This window comes from Dendrobates tinctorius, unplaced genomic scaffold (genome assembly GCF_039654945.1).
Source record: "Dendrobates tinctorius isolate UK_male_01 unplaced genomic scaffold, ASM3965494v1 ptg000127l, whole genome shotgun sequence".
NCBI classification, from domain to species: domain Eukaryota; kingdom Metazoa; phylum Chordata; class Amphibia; order Anura; family Dendrobatidae; genus Dendrobates; species Dendrobates tinctorius.
The window spans coordinates 20039201-20063505 of NW_027361795.1; the positions used below are offsets into that span (position 1 = coordinate 20039201).

The 24305-nt window shown below is 42.1% G+C and overlaps 1 protein-coding gene across 1 annotated transcript in view; it reads left to right on the top strand.

Annotated features, from left to right (window-relative positions):
* AATF (apoptosis antagonizing transcription factor) overlaps positions 1-10596 on the top strand; it is a 151070-nt gene extending 140474 nt beyond the window's left edge. The window contains exon 12 of the mRNA XM_073542562.1: positions 10261-10596. Coding sequence (XP_073398663.1) covers positions 10261-10315 — 55 coding nt within the window. The 3' untranslated portion in view covers positions 10316-10596. The remainder of the gene's footprint in view (positions 1-10260) is intronic.
* Positions 10597-24305: the final 13709 nt, after the last annotated feature.

Below are 24305 nucleotides of genomic sequence, written 5' to 3' on the forward strand. Positions count from 1 at the left end.
TGTTTCTTCCATTTTCTAATAATTGTGCTAACAGTTGTTGCCTTCTCACCAAGCTGCTTGCCTATTATCCTGTGGGCTATCCCAGCCTTGTGCAGGTCTGCAACTATGTCCACGGTGTCTTTAGACAGCTCTTTGGTCTTGGCCATGGTGAAGAGGTTGGAGTGTGATTGATTGTGTGGACATTTGTCTTCTTTACAGATAACAAGTTCAAACAGGTGCCATTAACACAGGTAATGAGTGCAGAGTAGGAAGGCTTCTTTAAGAAAAACTAAAAGGTCAGTGAGAGCCAGAATTCTTGCTGGTTGGTAGGTAATCAAATGCCTATTAGATGCAACAAAAATGCAATTTAATTATTTAGAAATCATACAATATGATTCTCTGGATTTTATTTTTAGATTCTGTCTCTCAAAGTTGAAATATACCTACCATAAAAATTACAGACCTCTCCATTCTTTGTAGGTGGGAGAAGTTGCAAATCGGCAGTGTATCAAATAAACTGGTGGGACTAATAAACTGAATATTTGAAGAAAAAAAATAAGTGTTTCAGTGTAAAATGTTTTTTTTTTAAATCACAGTATTAAAATGTTTTGTCATAAAAATAGACACCAAACTTGTAATTGGTATAGTTAAATCCTTAATATCATAAACTATACAACTACCACAACTTTTATCTATTAGAGTAAAGAGCATGAAAAACAACGCCAAGATTATTAGTCACATCTTCTCCAATTAAAAATGTCTCTGCCAAAAATAAGCTCTCATACAGCCACATCAGCAAAAAAAAAAAATCCCCAAATTTTAAGTGTTGTGCATTGGGTATGGACAGCAACCGAGTGCCATTCGCACATATGAATATACTAATTGAACTTAATATGTACATGTTCTGCCCATTGAAAGGACACATATGAGAAAAACTGACTTGTGAATAAGCCCTTATTGGCACATTGGTGACCAAAGGTTGAAAAGCATGGTCTTTAAGGGGATAGAATAGAAGGTTTTTTTTTTTTAGAATCACCCAAGCAGGAAGAACCTGACATGTAAAGCAGAAGACACACAATAAAAATGAAAAGCAGACACTAATATAATGTGACCAAATGTGCAGACTCGCTTTCTGATAACTGATTATCTAAAGCAGAACTGAGCAAACTGCATTCTGTGCGCCACATCCGGTTTTGCGGTCTCTCTCCAGATCGCGATCAGTGACACCAAAAGGATTTATGGTAAATGCTGCAGAGTTCTGTGGCACAGTGTGCGCCTGAATAGTGTAGAGGCGCGCGTCAGGTGCACATGCTACATTTCACCGACTCCGGGTGCTCCTCATTGTGAACACCTGCTGCTGGTGCTAGCCATGATGACATAGCGGCTCCTTTCCAAATGAGCAATTTCGGTAGAGGATATATGGCCACACTGCCTGAGTGGCACACTGTGATCAGTAACTGTTTGAACATGTTCTTTTCAGTACCGCCATCTAATCTGTGAAACCAGACCTAAAGGCCCCTTTACATTTAGCGATGCACCAGCGATTCCGACAACGATACGACCCGGTCAGGATCGCTGGTGCATCGCTAAATGATCGCTAGTGAGCTGCCACACTGGCAGATCTCACAGCGATGTAGCGACGCAGCAGCGGTCATTACTTACCTTTCAGACGTGGCAATCCTGACGTCCTCCCGCCCGCGTCCACGCGTCGGTCGTTGGCGCCAGCAGGAAGCAGCCGACAAGAAATGGAGCTGCATGATCTCGCGCGATCAGCGACGGACAGCGGGGGAGCCAGTCGGAGGTAAGTATCACACATAGCGATATCGCTGCTGCGTCACAAAATCGGTGACGCGCTAGCGATATCGCTATGTGTAAAGGCCCCTTTAGTTTCAGCGTGTTCATTCAGCCCCCAACAACAGTCCCAGTTTCTCATGTGGCCCCTTCGGAAAATGAATTACCCACCCCTGCCTTAAAGAGCTACGTTTTAAATAATCAGTTTTGATTTTAAAATGAATGATATTTCTCTTTAATTTACAGTTGAACATAACAGCATTAGTTCCCATAAAGACAATAACCATAAAGTCATTTGAACATCATCCGTTATTCGAGCTGCTCAATATTGTTCACTCTCATATCGTAAGAACAATAGTTGGATCAGTCATCGTATCCTATTGTAATGTCAACCACATTACAAGCACTTTCAGCCGCAAAAAAGTAATATACATTTTTGTTCTTGATTGGTAAAGGCTGTAATCAAAATTAGGCTTGTTCCCATGTCTATTTGTCATCAGTTTGTAACAAATCCAATAATCAAAAAAGAAAACTGAATCTGTTACAAAAAAGTCGAGAACAAATGCACGCTTTAGTTTACAGTACATTTTGCATCTGTTTTTGTTTGTTTGGTTAACAATCTGTTTTTACTACTGTTTTGGGTATGCACAGTGCTTAAAGGGAATCTGTCACCCCTTTTTTGAGATATTATATAGTGATATCATTCAATTGTGTGTCACATAAGGATTCTTTTAGTACTTTTGCTTCCCCCTGACCCCGCTCCTTTCATGCATAAATACCTTTTTTTATATTGGTTCAGATGTATGTAAACTGCCGCTGTCCGGTCTGCTGGGCGGGGCTTATTCGCCTGCTCTCCCCCTCCCCCGTCTTGCTCTACGCATTTCTTCTTCCTGCGTTCACGTATTGTTTCAGCGCTTTTCAGATTCCCTTTAAAAAATAGATCCTTAATAGTTGACTATTTGTTATGATCCGTTTCCGGTAGATTTCAAATGATACAGTTGCTATTTGTTTGTTTTTTTGGCCCAGCAAAAAACGTTGTGCAAATTAATTTTTTGTTCCAGCTAAAAAACAGATTCCAGTCAAACAAAAGGCATTTTAGGACATTTCTGTCCCCATTCAAGTGAATCATTAGTCCGAAATTGGATCCATAAATTGAAATAACTGCTGGACATGTAAATATGGCCTTACACTAAACCTGGGTTGTATGGTTTGAAAACTAAATATCAATGTTCTAGAACCTCATCTGTTCACCTGTACAGAGAGCAGATCCAAAGAGCTGTCACTCGGACACCTAGCATGTATGCTAATTACGTAGACTACCTAGTCACTTATCCTTCCGAACAAAACACGTAGAAAATTACATACACTTTGCACATAGCCTATTGTGCAACTGTCCCAATTTCTTATGCTCTGCAACTTGCCATCCATTCTTTTTGAGTGTTTGGTTTCTTTTCATCAGCATTCTGCCAGTATTATAGATGTAGGATCTTTCTTTCACTTCCCAGCAAGCATTGCTTCTGCTATTGTCCAACAGCCATCCTGCCCTGAAATGGAAGCCTGCCTCTCTCTTAGGCAACATTTAAACACCCATCTAACAAGTCCTAGCGCTGTCCTTTTCTTTTTTTCTTTCTCGGACAGCACTCTGTCCCATGGTTTCATTGAGCCAAGCACACATCAGTTTTAAAAACAGATCCATGAGACTCAGAGCATGTACTGTTCATATACGTTTGCAGATCCGACTTGGTCAATAAAGACTATAGAGATGACTATAAAACAGATTAAACTTGGAAGACATACCTTGTACTGCAGATTTCCATCTTCATTTCGTACTGCAGATTTCCATCTTCATTTCATTAGTTTTTAACTGATAAATAAGAGTCATTGGATAAAAAAAAGTTGAGTCTACCTGCTAGAGTGAAAAAAAAACAGATGAAAAGAAAACGGATGCCCTTCGCTAGCACCTGCCCGTTGCAGCACATCAGCTGCTAAACCACAAAGTACTCATTTAAGAAACATCAGGATTGATCAAAGTGGTGCTTCTCTGCTGTCTACCTACCGGACTAGAAAAGAGCAGAAGGGTGAGTACTCTCAAAACAATGCAAACATTTGTTTTGGAAAGTTTTTTGGAACAAAAAGTAGTTGTTAACTACTAGGACACCTTCTCATACCCCTCACTTGCCCCATAAAATAATAAAGTTTATACTCTTCTGTGCTGGCGCTATTAACACAGAGTCAGCATTTGGACTCCTGGGGCTCTCATGCTGCTGTTGTGGCACATAACGCTGGCGTCACTGTCCCTGGCTTTTGTTGAATTGAGCAGGAAGATGAAGTCCGTGATCAGCTGTAGCCCAGACTTTCTTTTCATGTTCTATTTGTCCGAATGCGGGGACAGTGACGGAGTGAAAACTGGGTGCCGGCGTTACGTGTCCCAACAACCGCACGGGAGCGATTGTCAACACCACGGGAACGATGCCAGCATGGGAGGTGAGTATAGGCTTTATTATTTTATGGGGGCTAAACATTTTGATCAAGAAGAGGTTGTCTTGGTAGCGGACAACCCCTTTAACTTTAGATTGTATGGTTTGTCACTGACTGTACTTTGTTTTACATGTTCATGGAAGAACCCCTTTACATAGCAAATGGTCCACAATCTAAAAGTTACAATATTGAGGATTTTGTTCTGTGCTGTTTGATGTCCAACATCACTAACCATATATACCGGCCATATTCACCACTAAATTCTATAGGCTTTATTTTGTCTGTTAATTTATATAGGTGGAAAGGTTTACTAACTGGTAGAGATGAGTGAGTCAGTTTGCAAGACCCTAATCCAGCCACCAGGCCAACAATCTGTAGCTGCTGGGCGGGATCTCTTCAAACGACGTCCTCCCTGCCGGCATCCACCGCTCCTCTTTAGACTAGCTGGTCTGGTGTGCCATTGTGTGTGCGTCAGGCTGCAACAATTGATGCGCCATACCAACTAATGAAAGGAGGAGCTGAGAAGACAGCAGGTCAGAGGCGGTTTACAGGGCTCCTGCTGGCAGCTACAGAATACTAACCTGACCACCCGACCAGGGTCCTACAAATCGATTCATTCATCTGATAATTGACATTGGCTTCAAAAGAGCACTGCTGTCATGGTTTAGTTCTTTAATAGGTTCCTAATGCACATTTAAATATGGTAGTTTTTTTTTAGTAGACATTTCACATTAAAACAAGATTTCCTTTTTATGAAAGTCTTGAACATATCTTCTTGTGTAGTAGGTGTTCACAATATTGGAGCTGGCGGTCTAGTCACTGCAAATATTTTTCCCTTATAAACTGGATTTAGAAGACTGTTTCCTGTTTAGTGAAACGTCTCGCGTAATAACGAGGCAAAGCTTTTTAGATTTCTGTTCCAATGAATATTTAGGGTTTGCCTAGTATTTCAGCTTCTGTTACCTGCCATCACTCTTCCAGTGTGTCCTGTTGTTTAGGCCAATTCTGACCTCCTTAAATATTTATAAATCTTCCAGCTGATCTCATGAGAGGCAAGGCACAGGTCACATGTCATCTTTTGTAATTTAAAGCCGCAGGGCTAAAAGCATTTGCACAAGCTTAAAGTACCCAATCCTGACCTGACCAAAAGAGAGGGAATTGAAGCAGACCTTTCTGAATCTTTTCCAAGCGCTTGGATGATGGTGATGATGATGGCTGGCTTACTGTGTAATTTATAGCCTTAAGTTGCAAACATATAGTTTTCGAACCCTGTTGGAAATGAATGTTGCAGTGCCACCTTGTGACTATGAAGCTAAAGCTAAAATTCTGGATTCTGTTACTGGAAAAGCCCAGAGATTGTTACTTAAGTTTACTAGTGACTTTTAGTATTGCAAGAAACAGTGCAATTGTGTGACAGTATGGATTAATTATGAGATGATCCAGGGAAAGACGGAAGAGATGGCACATACATGGTAAATAAGTCAGTAATTTGTTTTATTTACCCTGGATGTGCAGTCTCTTCTGTCTTCCCCTAGTTCTTTATTACTGTGCTGCACCAGCCTGAGACATGGCACCCTTCAGTCTGATCCTCTTGTCTGCATTTAAACCAGCGTGATCAAGCTTTTTCACCCCCCCCCCCTTTTTTTTTCTTAAATTTGAGATGGTTTGCTGTAAAAAATAAAGAAAACCCCACAAATTGTGCTGTGGGACCTATGTCAGTAGTCACTTATTGTTTTTAAAAGTTTTGCATGAGGTAAGAGAGGAACACAGTAATCAGGAGGCCACTGTCACATAGCTGTAGTTTGGGCAGTATTTGGAATCTGTGTTTGTATATCAAGACCACGAGTGCCCACAAAATCCAGAAGAGGCCCTCATTGTTGCGAAAAGACTGCAACCATCCTAGTGCTGGCCAAATAGATGGGTATCCAACCCTTTATTGCAAGTATTTAAACAGGATGCGCCACCAGTCATTTTTGACCGAGATACGGGGTCTCCAGATCTTCACCAGTCTGTCCGCTCTTTATCAGGATTTTCTCTAACAGCTAGCAAGTACAACAAACCTCAGATGATGGGAGTCTCCTTCTCCTGACAGAACACTCATCATCGTTGATGATATGCCCAACCAAAATGCAGAAGAGGTTTGAATGTTTTCATTATAGCTCATTGCCCTCATGGATTTGGCTTTAACCTCTTCATGACTAGAAGGCGTTGTGACGATTCACCAGCGTGCACACAAAGATGTGTGCAATCCTGCTTCCTGCCACTGCCTGGGCATGGTGTGCCTACACCAGCTTCTAACAATATAAAGACAGTGTTCTTACCTTTAAAATCTGCCATAATTTTCCTGCTTATGTAGGGGTCCTTCCATAGTGCTTGTTATGAGATTAAAATATCCTTGTGGTTCTGGTTTATTTTGGTGTGCATCCGTTCCTATTTCCAGGAGCAACTACAGGCTCATTGTACGGCTATCTGCTGCCAGCCCTGTCCTGCCTGCTCTTCGTATACAAAAGACCCCTGACAAACTTGACTTCCTCCAACTACCTTTTCGGCATGCTGCCTTGGCATCTTAAAGAGGACCTTTCACTGGATTTTATATTCATTTACTCCAAGTACCTCCTCTGAGTCCAGCTGTGTCATGCTTTATGCTCTATATTCAACACTTGGCTTTGTGCTTGGGGATATAAGGCTTGCATGCTGCTTCTCGACCATACCTATGCCAGATTGCCGCACGCGTCAAATTCCCGCATACAACGCATGTCCCTGCAGGACGCATACAGAAGTAGGCAGGGCTTCAGGGAGGAAGAAAGGAGGAAGCAGGCTGCCATCTGCCACCCTCCTTAACGCAAATGTGAAACCGGCCTACCTGGCATGCATTGACTGTATACACACACGGCAGCTCCCAGCAGCAAGAGGTACAATTAAAACATAACTGTTTATTACAGATCATTAAATCATATGTAATTGAGGTTTGTCTTGACTTTAGTCCTCATAGTCATAGTCCTATAGTTGCAGATAAGACATTTTCTTCTTTTGTATCTTTTTGGGTGTGGAGAAAAGTTGAACATAAATGTCATGGAAGATAATGCACATTTGTGTAATCCTAGCAAACCAATATTTCCAAAGGAGTAAAACTTGAGTTTCTCATCTATAACTAGTGGTATTTGTATCCATTCAGCATCCAAATGATTAATAATGCTGGGAGAAAGAGAGAGGCCTGGCCTGTGACAGGTCAGTGCAGGCATGAATTACAATTTAGGATTCATTTTGAATATGGCTGGAGAGATTTATTAAGGTAAATGATCCAGAATTCTGGCCGAATTTTCACCAATAAAAACTTCCAAGACCTGTACCATATTTCTGTTTTTAGAAACTTTCTGCAACTTAATGGACAAGGGGCCTGACTCTTAAAGGGGTTTTCCGCTTAGTGTTCTGGCCAGCATTGGGTTAAAATAGAACTAGTGCTGGTCCCAAGAAGTGAAGTGCAAGGAAGGATGCGCAGTGAACTTACGACAGGGTCATGGGTGCCTAGGGCTCAATCATACACTTGAGGAGTGGACTGTGCCGTCTGTACATTTCTTACAACCAGGCGCTGCCAGAGCAAATATCCCTTTTCAGAGGGCCTGTTTATAAACGTGTTTCCTCACAGAAGCATAAGCTCCGATCCCACACAGTCCTGTCTGTATTCTCTCTTCTGCTTCCTCCTCTGCCCAGGCAGGAGCTGTGGTATGATCAGCCCATGTCTCTGTACGGTCAGACACGGCCATTACACAGCAGGGGCACATTTATAAGATTGTCAGCACGGGAACATTTTAAAAAACAAAACCTGCAACTGTGAAACTACTACTTATTCAGATATCTATTGATTAACATGTACCTTATTTGTGGGGACGGCCACCTTATGGCAAAGTCATTAAATATTTTTCAATGGCTTCACGGGTCACCTGACCATAACCTGATTGAGCGTTTCACTTACTGAAGACAAAACCGGGGGCAAAATACCCATGAGCAATCATCAGCTGATGAGAGCAGCAGGTAAAGGTGTTGTGCACTACTTAGACAACTCCTTCTTGATCTAAATGTTTGGTGCAGATAAAATAAAAAAGTCTAAACTCTCCTGTTCCATTAGCGTCGGCACTCGTGTTCCCGGGCTCTCATGCCGTTATGATACATGAGCCTGGTGCCCAATCAGTGCTGGCGTCACTGTCTCTGCATTCATACGGTTACGTAATCAACACAAAGTGAGCAGCAGCCGCAGCTCTCACTTTAATTACGTAACTGTATAAAGGCAGCGACAGTGACGCCAGCACTGATTGGGCACCAGGCTCATGTATCATAACGGCATGAGAGCCCGGGAACACGAGTGCCGACCCCACTGGAATAGCATGGGAGGTGAGTATAAGGTGAAGGCCAAGTGTGTGGAACAAGACGGGGTTGTCCAAGTATTGGACAACTTCATTAAAGATCTGGCAAAGCATCTCAAGGAAAAACAACTCAGTGTTTAGATATGTCCTTGGGTTGCGGACTTCCGTCTCTGACTACAAAGTTTGTGTCCAGGAATGAAAACAATGCTTATATTTTAATAGTCTATCCAATTGTTACGCCAATGGAAAGACTGTAAAAAAAAAAAAAGCTACAGTTCATAAATGGGTAATGTTATTTTTTGTAAAATCCTTGAATTGCTGAACATCTGATGACAATTCCATCTTGATGGCTTTGTTTTCAGCTCTACGGTACTGGTGTACATTGGATAAATGCTGACTTTCTATCACTGAGCACTTCTGTACAGATATGGGTGGCCATCCATAGCTTACTGTGATATTAGGGGCTACCTCCGTGTGAGCGTTCTGCGTTCATGGTGTACACACTGACCCTTGGGATTGCTCTCGGTGTGAGTGTAGTCAGCCTTTCAGCGTGCTCGATAGAAGAAATACTGCACGTTTGTCAGCCTTGCCTACCTGTGTGTGAAATGATGCTCCGTGGAAGGACTGCTTCAGCATTTCGGCGGCAGCTGCTGACATGTGAACCCTACTGGGGACAGTAAGTGCTGCTTACAACCTAGGAATTACACTTGGCATTGCAGTGCTAGAAAGCAAGATGTTCAGACCAGAAGGAGGGATTCTAATGGCTACAAAATGACACATTCTTTGACCTCTAATTGTTTTCTCTTATGACTGTTTAATCAATATTGAGCGTTAGTGGTGAAATGGTCGTGGAGTCTAAAAATACAATAAAATCTACAAAGACTGCAGAATCCGATAACTTCACGGTGTCTACAGGCAGGGCTTGAGTAAGGCATACAAATATTGGGGAAAAAAATATGATAAATATGGCTTTTCACACACTTAAGTGCAATGGTCAGCGTATATATGCAACGGGATCATTGGGAGGAAAGGATCACAAAGCGACAAGGCTGCAGAAATCCTCTGATGCTTGATGTTTTTTATTATAGGATAATCAAAAGGCGCTAACTATACCAATATGCCGAGCCACTCTATATGCATTGTGTGCATGTTTCTATGATGGAAATGAACAGAGGTGAAATAGTGAAACAAATTTTCTGGTCTCTCCCCACATAGTGACGGTAGATTGTGCATTGCAGACTGTCGTGAGCCAACACACGGTCACAATTCCCCTGTATTCCAAACACGAGGGGGCAGACACATGCCAACTAGATAGTCATCTACTTCTCTCCTTGTTTTATTGGGAAACTAGTCAGCATGTGACTAAGTATGCAATTGTTCTAACGGATGAGCATCAAAGGGGCTGTGACCAGCTATTCGCACTGGGAATCCAGGGGCATCATGACAGTGTGCACAGAACACCATCACCATTTGGTAATCTGCGTTAACACAGAGCGACTGTAGAAGTGTTTAAAAAAAAAACCTGCAATCTGTACCTGTTTAGCAACGTCTGACCAATATAACCCTCTGCATCATGCTAAATTAACTACACTGTAGAAAACACAAGTGAATTTTTTTTCATTCTGGGTTTTATTTTGTTTTTTGTTTGCAGGACTGAACTGTACCAGTCATTATTTGGACAGATAAAGCCTTTGGAAATGGATTAGAAAATAAGACCTTACAGGATGTTTATCGAAATTATTTATTCGGGACCCAATGAACTTCTACAACTGGAAGAGCCGTGCCACCGTGATTTTATTTTCGTTTACTTTCTACTGACCTAATTATTCTTGTAAAATAAGCTATAAAACTGTAAAGTAAATTCCTTGGTGTCATTGTGTTTCATGACTTCTCTACAATTATGTGTAATAATTTGTGATCCTGCTTGTGGTCTACAGCTGTATCTACAATGTAAGAACATAAAGGCTAATTCCATCTATGTGCTTAAGAGGTTTGTCCAGAACTTTATTGATTATCGAGTCTAATTGGCCATCAATATCAGAACACTGTGTGTGAGTGTAAGGGATGGTCTTAGGGCCCCGTCACACATAGCGACTCACCAGCGATCCCGACAACGATATCAACGTGTCAGTATCGCTGGTGTGTCGCTACATGATCGCTGGTGAGCTGTCAGCTGTGTATGTTAGTTACCAGCGCGCTGATGCAGGGAGCTGGTAACTAAGATACACATCGGGTTTCTAAGCAGCGCGCGTCACTTAGAAACCCGATGTGTACCTTGGTTACCAGCTCCCTGCATCAGCGCGCTGGTAACTAAGGTACACATCAGGTTTCTAAGTGACGCGCACTGCTTAGAAACCCTGCGTTTACCCTAGTTACCAGCGCGCTGATCGCTGGTCTCCCGCCTGTCACACGCAGCGATGCGTGCTGGCCAGCGGGAGACCAGCGATAAAAAAAAAACAAAAAAACGTCCTGGCGATTCCAGGACGATAAGCAATAACCGGCAGGGGGTCCGGTCGCTGGTCAGTGTCACATACAGCGATCTCGCTGGTGAGATCGCTGTTGCGTCATAAAAATTGTGATCGCTGTTGCGTCATAAAAATTGTGACTCAGCAGCGATCTCGCTAGCGAGATCGCTATGTGTGACGGGGGCTTTAGTCCCAGCACCCTCAATGATTAGGTGAGTGAGGGGGCTGCAGTGTAGCCTTGGACCTGGTGTAGTAGCGTTGAGTGCTTCTACAAGGTCTATACACCTGACTGCATACCCAAATATAAGGAAAGTTCATCAATATTAAAGCTGTCCAGCCGGAGTACATTTTCAGCAAACTGCAGCTCATAGCATTGAGAGAAACTGCTGAAACTCTAGTCTACCTATGCTCACTAGTATGACGACCGCTGGAAGTGGCAAGTGGAGCCAAATCCTAATGATGTGTATGCTACACACTGTTACCATTCAGCAAGCTGCACGGCTTACTGAAAATGTACTCAAGTCCTGGAAAATTGCTTTACATTTGATAGTACGTTTTGAAATAACTTATTGTTATATAAATTAGTGTTACATTTAAATTTTTTAGTTGCAAAACTTTTAAATCCAGAGATTAGGCTCACATTGTCACAATTGCTATTTTTTCTTTCTACACGTTCTCGTCCATCTTTTTCACACAAAAAAATTGAAAAACATTTCCATTAAATATATAGTAACGGGAATCACATAAAGACCTGCTAGTCCAAAAGGACATCATAGACCTGGTGATGCTGTTCAGGATCCTTCCCGACCCCTCCTTGAGCGAGAACAGAGTGTGGCTTAAGTTGACTTGACCCACCCATGCAGCACATGAATGACCATTGAGCTTCCCCAAGTCATAACTAATTACCATGTATTAGCATTCATCTTATCGCAGCACTGGTGGCAATTTAACCCTTAGTGAAGCCTGCTGTCTGCGCTTTTACTAGATGGATTGTGGTCAGTAGCTGTGCCCTCGCTATACACAACATGTGCCATTTGTATTACTCTGGTTCCAAGTAGATTAGTGGATGCTTCAGGTTAACCTCTAAAAAACCACGGTCAAGCTTGGCATTTAAAAGGTCTCTAACATGCTGGAAATGAGGATGTGATGACAACCTTCGAAGGCCTTTGTGTCTGCCATGGGTATTATTCCTGTGAAGGCAAGCCAGCAGTATTGAAGTGTATTGTATAATGGATCGAGAGATCGCACAGTCAATACCTCAAAGAGGACTAGGAAACGGTACATAACAGAAAGTAAAAAAAAATTTTTTAATAAAATTTAAAGAAGAATTCCCCCTGTATTTTTATCTAAACTACATAAAAGTACTATCTATATGCGCTTCACTAAAACAATGTGTTTTAATGACCTCCTGGTTGATTGACCCTTACAACTTATCTCCTTGATTAATTCATACCGTAGGTCACACTGAATAATCTACAAAGTTTCATATAAAACACTAGCATATCCCAAAGTCAAAAAAAAGAATGTTGTACATTTGAATTAAAAAATATACTATATAATCGCCCAATAGCAGCGACAAGTCTTTAAAATGTAATCGGTGGAGTACCTCATATTCTGAGTTCCAATCCGGCAGTTCCAAGGAAAGAATGTTCGTTTGGTGACTACGCTTGAACGGTTCCCTGGCTGGTGGCATACACGAAGTTCTATTCCTAGAGAGATTCAGATGATGTGGGAGCCCTGAGCAGAGAAATTGAGATCTTGTGATGTCATGCGGTCTGTACTGGTACGGATCCTTGGATGAACCAGGTTATTTCCAATGCATTTCACAAATTGGTTTCCTTAATCATTGGGCATCTGGGCACTTACGCCCTACTTTTCCCTTGTGAATCATGATACAGTGCAGGTGTTTGTACATTTATTTCTGTTTTACAGGTTGTTATGGCTCTGTGCTGGCATCACTCTACGTCACGGTGAGACAAACAAGGATTCTTTGACACTTTGTTGGATTGCAGATAATCTGTCTTACAAGTGTGATTGGTTAATGAATGCCATTTTTTTTACATGCATGTTATCGAAATGAGGTTTATAGTATCTCTTTACTTGTTGGATTGTCTGACATATGAATTCTCATTTCTCTATTGCCATTTATAATATTGGCTAATTACTTTAGAGTGTTTGCACTTGGCACTTGTTTAATATTTTTAGTATATTGGTTTCAGTGTGAGCCTTTTTGTACTGAACACTTTTATCAATTTGTAATAGTTCTATCTCTCACTTTAGGACTTATACCAATTTCCCTCTTTTGGTGGGCAGTGTTCAAATTGTTACCTATTCTGTGTACATTTCTGATGACCGTTCAGGTAGTCATTGAAGTAGACCACACATGCAAATATTCTCTTTTTGTTTGTTCTTGTCTTTGTTCATTCTTTTTGGTTTAGTTACATGGTTGCTTATTTGACGGGGTATAGCCTTATTGAGGCCCTGTGTCATTTTTTGTCAATTTTTTACTTTTAAGTGTTTTTAATTATTAATGTTCTGGCTGTTTGTTCCAATAAAAAATATTATTTTACCTTAATGCTGATCCCTGTTCATGTAGCATGTCTTTTTTCTGTTTTTCATTTTCCTTAATCAGGCATGGTCCATAGCGGTAAGTGTGTTCCTTATATATAGCTTTATACTAATGACCAGTTGGAAATTTTTTAAGATTGTATATACATCCTATTTATTCACTGAAATGCGACTAGCTCTACCTTGCTATTCTGACCTTTTGGTTTAAGAGTGTACAATTCAAATATCCAATGACTTTCAATACAAGACCTCTGATTAATGTAGTCCTCTCCTCACCAGTTTCTATTAACTTTTTCATTTCCCGTATTTGCTATAAATAAAGCCTCCATGTTTCTCTGCATAGTGCTTAGATAGAGAATGGTCCTGGAGCTTATTTTTTAGACTCTGCAAGTATTCACTTATTCTCTTAGTCATAGACCTTTTCGTTTGTCCAATATATACGATAATTTTTTATCATGGAAATTCAAACTAAAGAGTGCCCAGTCCTAAAGGGATAAAAAAAATTATCTTGCTGAGACAATCCTATTGTTTAACCGCAGATGGAACAGATTCAACCGTAGCCTTAAGGGGGTTTTACACTAAGCGATATCACTAGCAATATCGCTAAAACGTCACTGATTTTGTGACGTTATAGCGATATCGCTATGTGTGATACTTACCTCCGACCGGCTCCCCCGCTGTCCATCGCTGATCGCGCGTCTTAAAGGTCTTAAAAGAGCAGCACTACAGAACATCAACTAACATCTATGAATTCCAGTAAAATGAGGTACTGTGGTTTTCAGTTTATGCACTTATATTTGGGAAAAAACCTAGCTTGAATGGCCAAGGCTGAAAGAGTAACTAAAAACTAAACTTTGTAAAGTGTTTTCAAATTTGCCAGACACTTTAATTGCCTGCAGATCAGTGGGTGTTCAGGTTCTCCACTGATGAGGCAATAGACCCCCAAGCGGTGCACAGACACAGAGCGGGGTACTAACTTAATGTATATAGCACTTGTTTTCTCACTAGACCCCAAAGAGTGTAGATCCAGAAATCAGTGGGGGTCTCGGGACTCAGACTTACATCAATATGCAGGCACTAAAAGTGCTACCAAATGTGAAAAAAAATATATTAGAAACGTATTTACTCTTTAAAGCATATATACAGCGTCAAAAGAATTTATGCATATTTTCTTCTAATTATTTTAGAACTTTTTGGCTTCTTACAGCCTTTATGTATCACATCACATAGCAGAATGCGTTTAACTGTCAAATCTGCCCATAAACTTGTCTTATAGCAGATATTGTTTAGGAAAAGAGAAATGAACTACAATCTGGACTGATTTATGACCACAATAAAGCTTAAACTTCACAGTTGGGTTGGAAAGGACAGGAAGATTGGGCCTTGGCATCTCTGGATGCCGCTAAGGTATTTGATTCGGTCGCGTGGATCAGACTTCAGAAGCTTGCAGCACCGATTGCCAATTGCTGACGGCCAGGGTCCTGATTAATGATTTTATGTCTTTGTTTATTCCCTTGGTGAGAGGTACTAGGCAGATGTGCCCTCTGTCTCCCCTATTACTTGATAGAACCTGACAGCCAGTGGTTCCCTGGCAGACTGCAGAGTATCTAGAGATTAAGGTAGGATCCTGTGAAGACTGCTTGGGGTTAATTGTGGATGATTTAATCCTGTTCATGACCAGTCTAAGAGTTAGGGCCCCGTCACACATAGCAACTCACCAACGATCCCGACAACGATATCAACTTGTCAGGATTGTTGGTGAGTCGCTACATGATTGCTGATGAGCTGTCAAAACAGACAGCTTCACCAGCGATCAGCACCAGCGACGCCGATGCAGGGAGCTGGTAACTAAGGTACACATCGGGTTTCTAAGGGGGCGTGCTGTGCCTAGAAACCCGATGTGTATCTTAGTTACCAGCGTGCTGGTAACTAAGGTACACATCAGGTTTCTAAGGGGCGCGCAGCACTTAGAAACCCAATGTGTACCTTGGTTACCAGCTCCCTGCATCAGCGCGCTGGTAACTAAGATACACATTGGGTTTCTAGGCACAGCACGCCCCCTTAGAAACCCGATGTGTACCTTAGTTACCAGCTCCTGGTTGCTGGTCTCCCGCCTGTCACACGCAGCGATGCGTGCTGACCAGCGGGAGACCAGCGACCCCAAAAATGTCCAGACATTTCAACAGCGATCAGCGATACCCAGCAGGGGGGCTGGTCGCTGATAGCTGTCACACGCAGCGATCTCGCTGGCGAGATCGCTGTTGCATCACAAAACTAGTGACTCGGCAGCAATATCGCTAGCGAGATCGCTCTGTGTGACGGGGGCTTTATAGCGCTTGCCGAGTAAGCTACATCGGGAACCCGGCTTCCTGTATCACGCCAGCTGAACAGCTGATCACCCCGCAGCTGCATGTGTCGCGGCTGTGTCACTGTCACAGCACATGCATGTATAGCCTGTGTGTTGGGCTCTCCATGCATGTGCTGTGACAGTGACACAGCCGCGACACATGCAGCTGCGGCGCCGATCAGCTGTTTATCCACCGAGTTGCTTGCCGCGCTATAACTTGCCGAATAAGCGGGGAACTGAAGGTATTCGCTCAACTCTACTTATGAATCTCCCCAGTGCATGTGCTGAGAGGATTTGCTGGTTTCTGAGCTGAGACTGGTGGATACGTGTGCGTTATGGTCTTGCTCTATACACTAGACAGACTCTGGCTGGGAGTATGTATAACGCATCCGCATCTGCCAGTCCCGACTCAGTAACTGGCGAATCCTCACAGTGCCTGAGCTGGGGGGATTCATAAGTCTGCAGTCACACAGAGTGACATGTCAATTTAGACAGGACAACTAGAGATGAATGTAAGTGCTCGTTACTCGAATTTGCCTACGGTGCTCAGGCGACATGTTAGAGTGCCCATGGTCGCATGTTTCACAGATGTTAAACAAAAAACGACGCGATTGCCTGACAAACACGGCCAATCCCTGCATGTTTTGTGGCTAACAGCCACGAGGACTCATGTCACTCGAGCACCCTAGACAAACTCCAGTAACGAGCACTTGCGCTCAACACTACGGGCAACATCTTTAATCTGATTGTCCGCATTTGGTTTGCTGCTTCTCCAATCACAGCCTAGGAGGAAGCAATGCTGGAGAATCATCTGAAGCCACTTTCACTCCCTGAACCCCCTTCCTACTTGGTCTCTTTACTCCTTTCTGTGTCCTTATCAGAGTGCTACACTTATGTAGGTTTAGACTGGTCAATGAGCAGAAAGGGTAACATAGTTACCAAGGCTGAAAAAAGATATTTGTCCATCCAGTTCAGCCTATATTCCGTCAGAATAAATCCCCAGATCTACCTCCTTCTAAAGAACCTAATAACTGTAAGATACAATATTGTTAAGCTCCAGGAAGACATCCAAGCCTCTCTTGAACCCCTCAACTGAGTTAGCTATCACCACCTTCTCAGGCAAGGAATTCCAGATTCCCACTGCCCTAACAGTAAAGAATCCTCTTCTATGTTGGTGGAAAAACCTTCTCTCCTCCAGACGCAGAGAATGCCCCCTTGTGACCGTCACCTTCCTTGGTATAAACAGATCATCTGAGAGATATTTGTATTGTCCCCTTATATACTTAGTTATTAAATCGCCCCTCAGTCATCTTTTTTCTAGAAATAATCCTAATTTTGCTAAGCTCTCTGGGTATTGTAGTTCCCCCATCCCCTTTATTTTGTTGCCCTCCTTTCGGCCCAAGTTTCCAACCTATCTAGATTCATCTGTAGCAGAATACTATCTTCTCTTGTACTGACTGCTTTACATAGTTTTGTATCATCTGCAAATATCGATATTTTACTGTATAAATCTACCAGATCATTAATAATTATGTTGAAGAGAATAGGTCCCAACACCGACCCCTGTGGTACCCCACTGGTCAAAGCGACCCTGTTAGAGAATATACCATTTATAACCACCCTCTGCTTTCTATCACTAAGCCAGTTACTTACCCATTTACACACATTTTCCCCCAGACCCAGCATTCTCATTTTGTGTAGCAACCTCTTGTGTGACACGGTATCAAACGCTTTGGAAAAATCAAGATATACCGCATCCAATGATTCACCTTGGTCCAGTCTCTAGCTTACCTCTTAATAAAAGCTGATTAGATTCGTTTGACAGGAGCGATTCCTCATAAACCCATGCTGATATGGGGTTAACCCCTTCCTGACATCCGACGTACTATCCCGTCCATGGGACCCAGGCCCCTATGCCCATGGATGGGATAGTACGTCTATCGCGATCAGAGGCGCCCACGTGGTGAGCGCAGCTGATCGCGGCCGGGTGTCAGCTGATTATCACAGCTGACACCCGGCACAATGTGTCAGGGGTGGTCACGGACTGCCCCCGACACGTTAACCCCTTGCACACCGCGATCAAACATGATCGCGGTGTACCGGGGGTTAAAGGGAAGCATCGGCAGGGAGGGGACTCCCTCCGTGCTTCCCTGAGCCCCCCACGGCAGGGCAATGTGCAGCGCTGCTGAGGGGGGCTCCTTTCCTGCTGGCCCCCAAATCCAAGATGGCGACGGGGGCCTTCGGGGGCCTGCAGGAAGCTGGCTTCCTCAGTGCCTGCAAAGCGCAGGCATGAGGAAGCCTTCTGCACCTCCTGAGACAGATCGCTGATCTGTCACAGTGATCTGTGATGTGACAGATCAGCGATCTGTCATAGGACAGTGATGTCCCACCTGGGACTATTTAATAAAGTTAAAAAAAAAAAAAAAAAAGTGTTAAAATAATTTTTAAAAAATCGCCAAATTAGAAAAAAAAAAATATTCCCCCAAATAAATCCATTTTTTGGAAATAAAAAAAAAAACAATAAAAGTACACATATTAGGTATCGCCGCGTCCTTAACGACCCGCCCTATAAAACTTTCCCTTTAGTTAACCCCTTTAGCAAACCCCTTAAAAAATAAAAATAAAAAACGAAGCAAAAAATAATGATTTATTATCATTCCGCCAAACAAAAAGTGTAATAACGCGCGATCAAAAAGACGCATATAAATATCCATGGTACCGCTGAAAACGTCATCTTGTCCCGCAAAAAACGAGCCACCACACAGCATCATCCGCAAAAAAATAAAGTTATAGCTCGCAGAATAAAGCAATGCAAAAATAATTATTTTTATATAAAATAGTTTTCATTGCATAAAACCGACAAAACATAAAAAAACGACCTAAATGAGGTATCGCTGTAACCGTACTGACCCGAAGAATAAAACTGCTTTATCAATTTTACCGCACGCGGAACGGTGTAAACGCACCCCCCAAAAGAAATTCATGAAAAGCTGGTTTTTATTCATTCTGCGTCCCAAAAATTGGAATAAAAAGCGATCAAAAAATGTCACCTGCCCGAAAATGGTACCAATAAAAACGTCAACTCGTCCCGCAAAAAATAAGACCTCACATGACTCGGTGGGTCGAAATACGGAAAAGTTATAGCTCTCATTATGTGGTGATGCAAAAACTATTTTTACAATAAAAAGCGTCTTTTAGCGTGCGACAGCTGCCAAACATAAAAACCGCCATAAATAGTAAATCAAACCCCCCGTTATCACCCCCTTAGTTAGGGAAAAATAATACAATTAAAAAAATGTATGTATTTCCATTTTTCCGTTAGGGTAGGGTTAGGGCTGAGATTAGGGTTAGGGGTGTGTTGGGGTTCGGGTTGGAGTTAGAATTGGGGGTTTCCACTGTTTGGGCACATCAGGGGCTCTCCAAATGCAACATGGCGTCTGATCTCAATTCCAGCCAATTCTGAGTTGAAAAAGTCAAATGGTGCTCCTTCCCTTCCAAGCTCTGCCATGCGCCCAGTGTTTTACCCCCACATGTAGGGTATCAGCCTACTCAGGACAAATTGCAAAACAATTTTTGGGGTCCAATTTCTCCTGTTACCCTTAGGAAAATAAAAAATTGGGGGCAAAAATATCATTTTTGTGGAAAAAAAAGATTTTTTTATTTTCACGTCCGAGCGTTATAAACTTCTGTGAAGCACTTGGGTGTTCAAAGTGCTCACCACACATCTAGATAAGTTCCGTGGGGCGTCTAGTTTCCAAAATGGGGTCACTTGTGGGGAGTTTCAATAGTTTAGGTACATCAGGGGCTCTCCAAACGCACATGACACCCGCAGACCATTCCATCAAAGTCTGCATTCCAAAACGTCACTGCTTCCCTTCCAAGCCCCGACGTGTGTCCATACAGTAGTTTTCTCCCACATATGGGGTGTCAGCGTACTCATGACAAATTGGACAACAACTTTTGGGGTCCAATTTCTCCTGTTACCCTTGGGAAAATGAAAAAATTGGAGACTAATTGATCATGTTTGTGGAAAAAATACGATTTTTATATTTTCATGCCCGGGCATTATAAACTTCTGTGAAGCCCTTGGGGGTTCAAAGTGCTCACCACACATCTAGATAAGTTCCTTAGGAGGTCTCGTTTCCAAAATGGGGTCATTTGTGGGGGGTTTCCACTGTTTAGGTACATTAGGGGCTCTCCAAAGGCAACATGACACCCGTAGAACATTCCATCAAAGTCTGCATTCCAAAATGTCACTACTTCCCTTCCGAGCCCCGACGTGTGTGCATACAGTAGTTTTCTCCCACATATGGGGCGTCAGCGTACTCAGGACAAATTGGACAACAACTTTTGGGGTTCAATTTCTCCTATTACACTTGGGAAAATAAAAAAATTGGGGACTAATTGATCATGTTTGTGGAAAAAATACTATTTATTTTCATGCCCTGGCATTATAAACTTATGTGAAGCACTAGGGGGTTCAAAGTGCTCACCACCCATCTAAATAAGTTCCTTGGGGGATCTAGTTTACAAAATGGTGTCATTTGTGGGGGGTTTCCACTGTTTAGGTACATCAGGGGTTTTCCAATCGCGACATGGTGTCCGATCTCAATTCCAGCCAAAAACGTCAAATGGCGCTGCTTCCCTTCCGAGCTCTGCCATGCGCCCAAATAGTGGTTTACCCCCACGTTTGGGGTATCAGCGTACTCAGGACAAATTGCACAATAACTTTTAGGGTCCTGTTACCCTTGGGAAAATAAAAATTGGGGTGAAAAGATCATTTTTGTGGAAAAAATATGATTTTTTTAATTGTACCGCTGTACGTTATAAACTTCTGTAAAGCCCTTGTGGGTTCAAAGTTCTCACCACATATCTAGATAAGTTCCTTGGGGGGTCTAGGTTCCAAAATGGGGTCACTTGTAGGGGGTTTCCACTGTTTAGGTACATCAGGGACTCTCCAAACGTGACATGGCGTCCGATCTGAATTCCAGCCAATTTTGCATTGAAAAAGTCAAACGGCGCTCCTTCCATTCTGAGCTCTGCCATGCGCCGAAACAGTCGTTCCCCCCCACATATCAGGTATCAGCATACTCAGGACAAATTGCACAATAACTTTTGCAGTCCAATTTCTCCTGTTACCCTTGGTAAAATAAAAAAAAATTGAACCTGAAGTATTTTTTTTGTGAAAAAAAGTTAGATGTTCATTTTTTTTTTGAAATATTCAAAAAAATTTCTGTGACGCACCTAAAGGGTTAATAAACTTCTTGAATGTGGTTTTGAGCACCTTAAGGGATGCAGTTTTTAGAATGGTGTCACTTTTGGGTATTTTCTATCGTATAGACCCCGCAAAGTGGCTTCAAATGTGATGTGGTCCTAAAAATAAAATGGTGTTGTAAAAATGAGAAATCGCTGGTCAAATTTTAACCCTTATAACTTCCTAACAAAAAAAAATTTTGGTTCCAAAATTGTGCTGATGTAAAGTAAACATGTGGGAAATGTTAGTTATCAAGTTTTTTGTGTGCCATATCTCTGTGATTTAAGGGCATAAAAATTCAAAGTTGGAAAATTGCGAAATTTTCAAAATTTTCGCCAAATTTCCGTTTTTCTCACAAATAAACGCAAGTTATTTGAAAGAAATTTTACCACTAACTTGAAGTACAATATGTCATGAGAAAACAATGTCAGAATCACCGGGATCCATGGAAGCGTTCCAGAGTTATGACCTTATAAAGGTACAGTGGTCAGAATTGTAAAAATTGGCCCGGTCATGAACGTGCAAACCACCCTTGGGGGTGAAGGGGTTAAAGTTATTCTCATTGAGATAATCCAGAATAACATCCCTCAGAAACTCTTCAAATATTTTACCAACAATAGAGGTTAGACTTATTAACTCCATATCTGCATGTTCATAGTGTTTGGGGACATGAAAGCTTTCCTTTAACCCTACTATTCTGTTCGTTACCACTATACACTTGTTATGTTACGGTCATTTTTGACCGGACCTAATAAAGTCTTGATTTTTAGCTAATTTAAGTGTTTTAATTCAATAATTTTTGCAGTATGATATTGTATGTGATCCTGGTTGTTTATAAACAAATGAAAAATGGAAAGAAAAACTTTTTATTTTTTTTGTGTCAAAACATTTAACATGGCTTTATTGGAATATTTATGCATATTGAACGAAGATCCTTCAGAACTCTCTTGTCTGTATATGTCCTCTCTCCAGCTGGACTGAAAATGAAACTGGATAGACTACTATAGCAATTGTCTACTGATAAGATAAAATAAAACACCCCCCACCCTTTAGGATAAGCGCTCAGAGTAAAGGGCCTGTCACACTAAGCGATATAGCTAGCAATATCGCTAGAACGTCACTGGTTTTTGTGACGTAGCAGCGATATTGCTAGCGATATCGCTATGTCTGATACTTACCTCCGACCGGCTCCCCCGCTGGTTATCGCTGATTGCGCGAGAACGTCCTGGACCGTTTCTCGCCGTCAGTTTCCTGCTGGGCTTCCTTTGGCGCCGACGAGCGACGCGTGAAAGCGGACGGGAGGACGTCTTCATCGCCTTGTCTGACAGGTAAGTAATGACCCCCGACCCCTGCTATGTCTCTGGTGAGATCTGCCTGTTTGGCAGCTCACTAGCGACCACTTAGCGATGCACCAGCGATCCTGACCGCGTCATATCGCTGGTCGGGATCGCTGGTGCATCGCTAAGTGTGACAGTACCTTAAAGCAAACACCCTTTTCAGACAGAATTTGTTAGTACTCTTTCAGGTCAGCATTTCATAGAAATTAGATCAGGGAACACAAGTGAAAAAAGAGAATATGTTCATTTACAATATGAAATGTTGAGAACTGAATTGAACTATTTTACATGAACAGCAGGGTAAAAATATTTGGCACATAACTATACTGGAAGGTAATCCATCAGCAGTATTGTAATGAGAAAATGTATGTATGTGTAAATCTGCATGGACCAAAAGGACCTAAATAAATTGATAAATAGTAGTAGATGTAATATATAGTCCAAAATGAGATTATAGCTCCTTTATTTTACTCATAAAATGGCTGGAGATCACTATAAAAGGCTATCGGTCATTTTTGACCGAACAGTACAAGTGTATAAAAAATTGTAGAGCAAAAAGTAAACAACAAAAAAAAAGTACCCATAGTAAGAACCCCTCAAATGAGGAAAAGTCAATCAACCACAAGTTTCAGAACCGCATCTTGAATATTTTAAAAAATATTAAAGTTCAAAATCGGTCGTTTTTGACCGAACATAACAGCAGGGTTAAATGATCACGGATTGGCTTTTTTGGCCACCATCAGCCAGTGTAAATGTGTCGGAAGGGTGAGTTTACACTAAGTGACCCATGGCATTAAGCAATTGCTGATCGTATAATAGCCTGTTTAGACCGTCCGACTGTCCTTCCAATGTGCACAGAACGGTCAGTAATCGATCAATCTGTGAGCATAGGCTGTCCACTGAGCTCTCCCGTGCCTATTTTGTATGGATGGATCATGTCCTGGATTACCTTGTCCCAAACTGATGGACTTTCTCTGTACATGTGGTACTGACTTACTGTCTGATAACCAGCAGGATGGGGCAGCCAGCCTGTCCTGCGCAAATATTCTGATCCCCCAATGTGTAAGAGCCCCCCAGTGAGTTGAACATACAGTACTTGCCCCCCTAGAGTAGCCCCTGGGGTTACGTTCAAGATTGAAGCGCCAAATTAACCCCAAAAGAGACATCTACAGTTATATTGCTTCTGAGACCCCATAAGTGGTGCTTTTGGGACGTTCTGCAAAAAAAAATGCAAAGTACTACATCCGGGCAATAAAAATGAAAAAAGCATATACAGAATGGGAGGAATGGGGCTAAGCAACAGCACATGTGAAAAAGACTTGGGTATGCTAATAGATCATAAACTAACATGAGTCAACAGTGTGATGCAGCAGCAGCAAAAAAAAAAGGCAAATACAATTCTGGGATGTATTAACAGAAGCACACAGTCTAGATCACGTGAAGTCATTATCCCCCTCTACTCCTCTTTGGTCAGACCTCATCTGAAATACTGTGTCCAGTTTTGGGCACCACATTTTAAAGATATCAACATACTGAAGTAGGTTCAGAGAAGAGCGACCAGAAAGGTGACCGGTCTGCAAACCATGTCCTGTAAGGAACGGTTACAGGATTTGGGAATGTTTAGTTTGCAGAAGAGAAGACTGAGAGGAGACTTAATAACTGTCTACAAATATCTCAAGGGCTGTCACATTGTAGAAGGATCATCTTTATTCTCATTTGCACAAG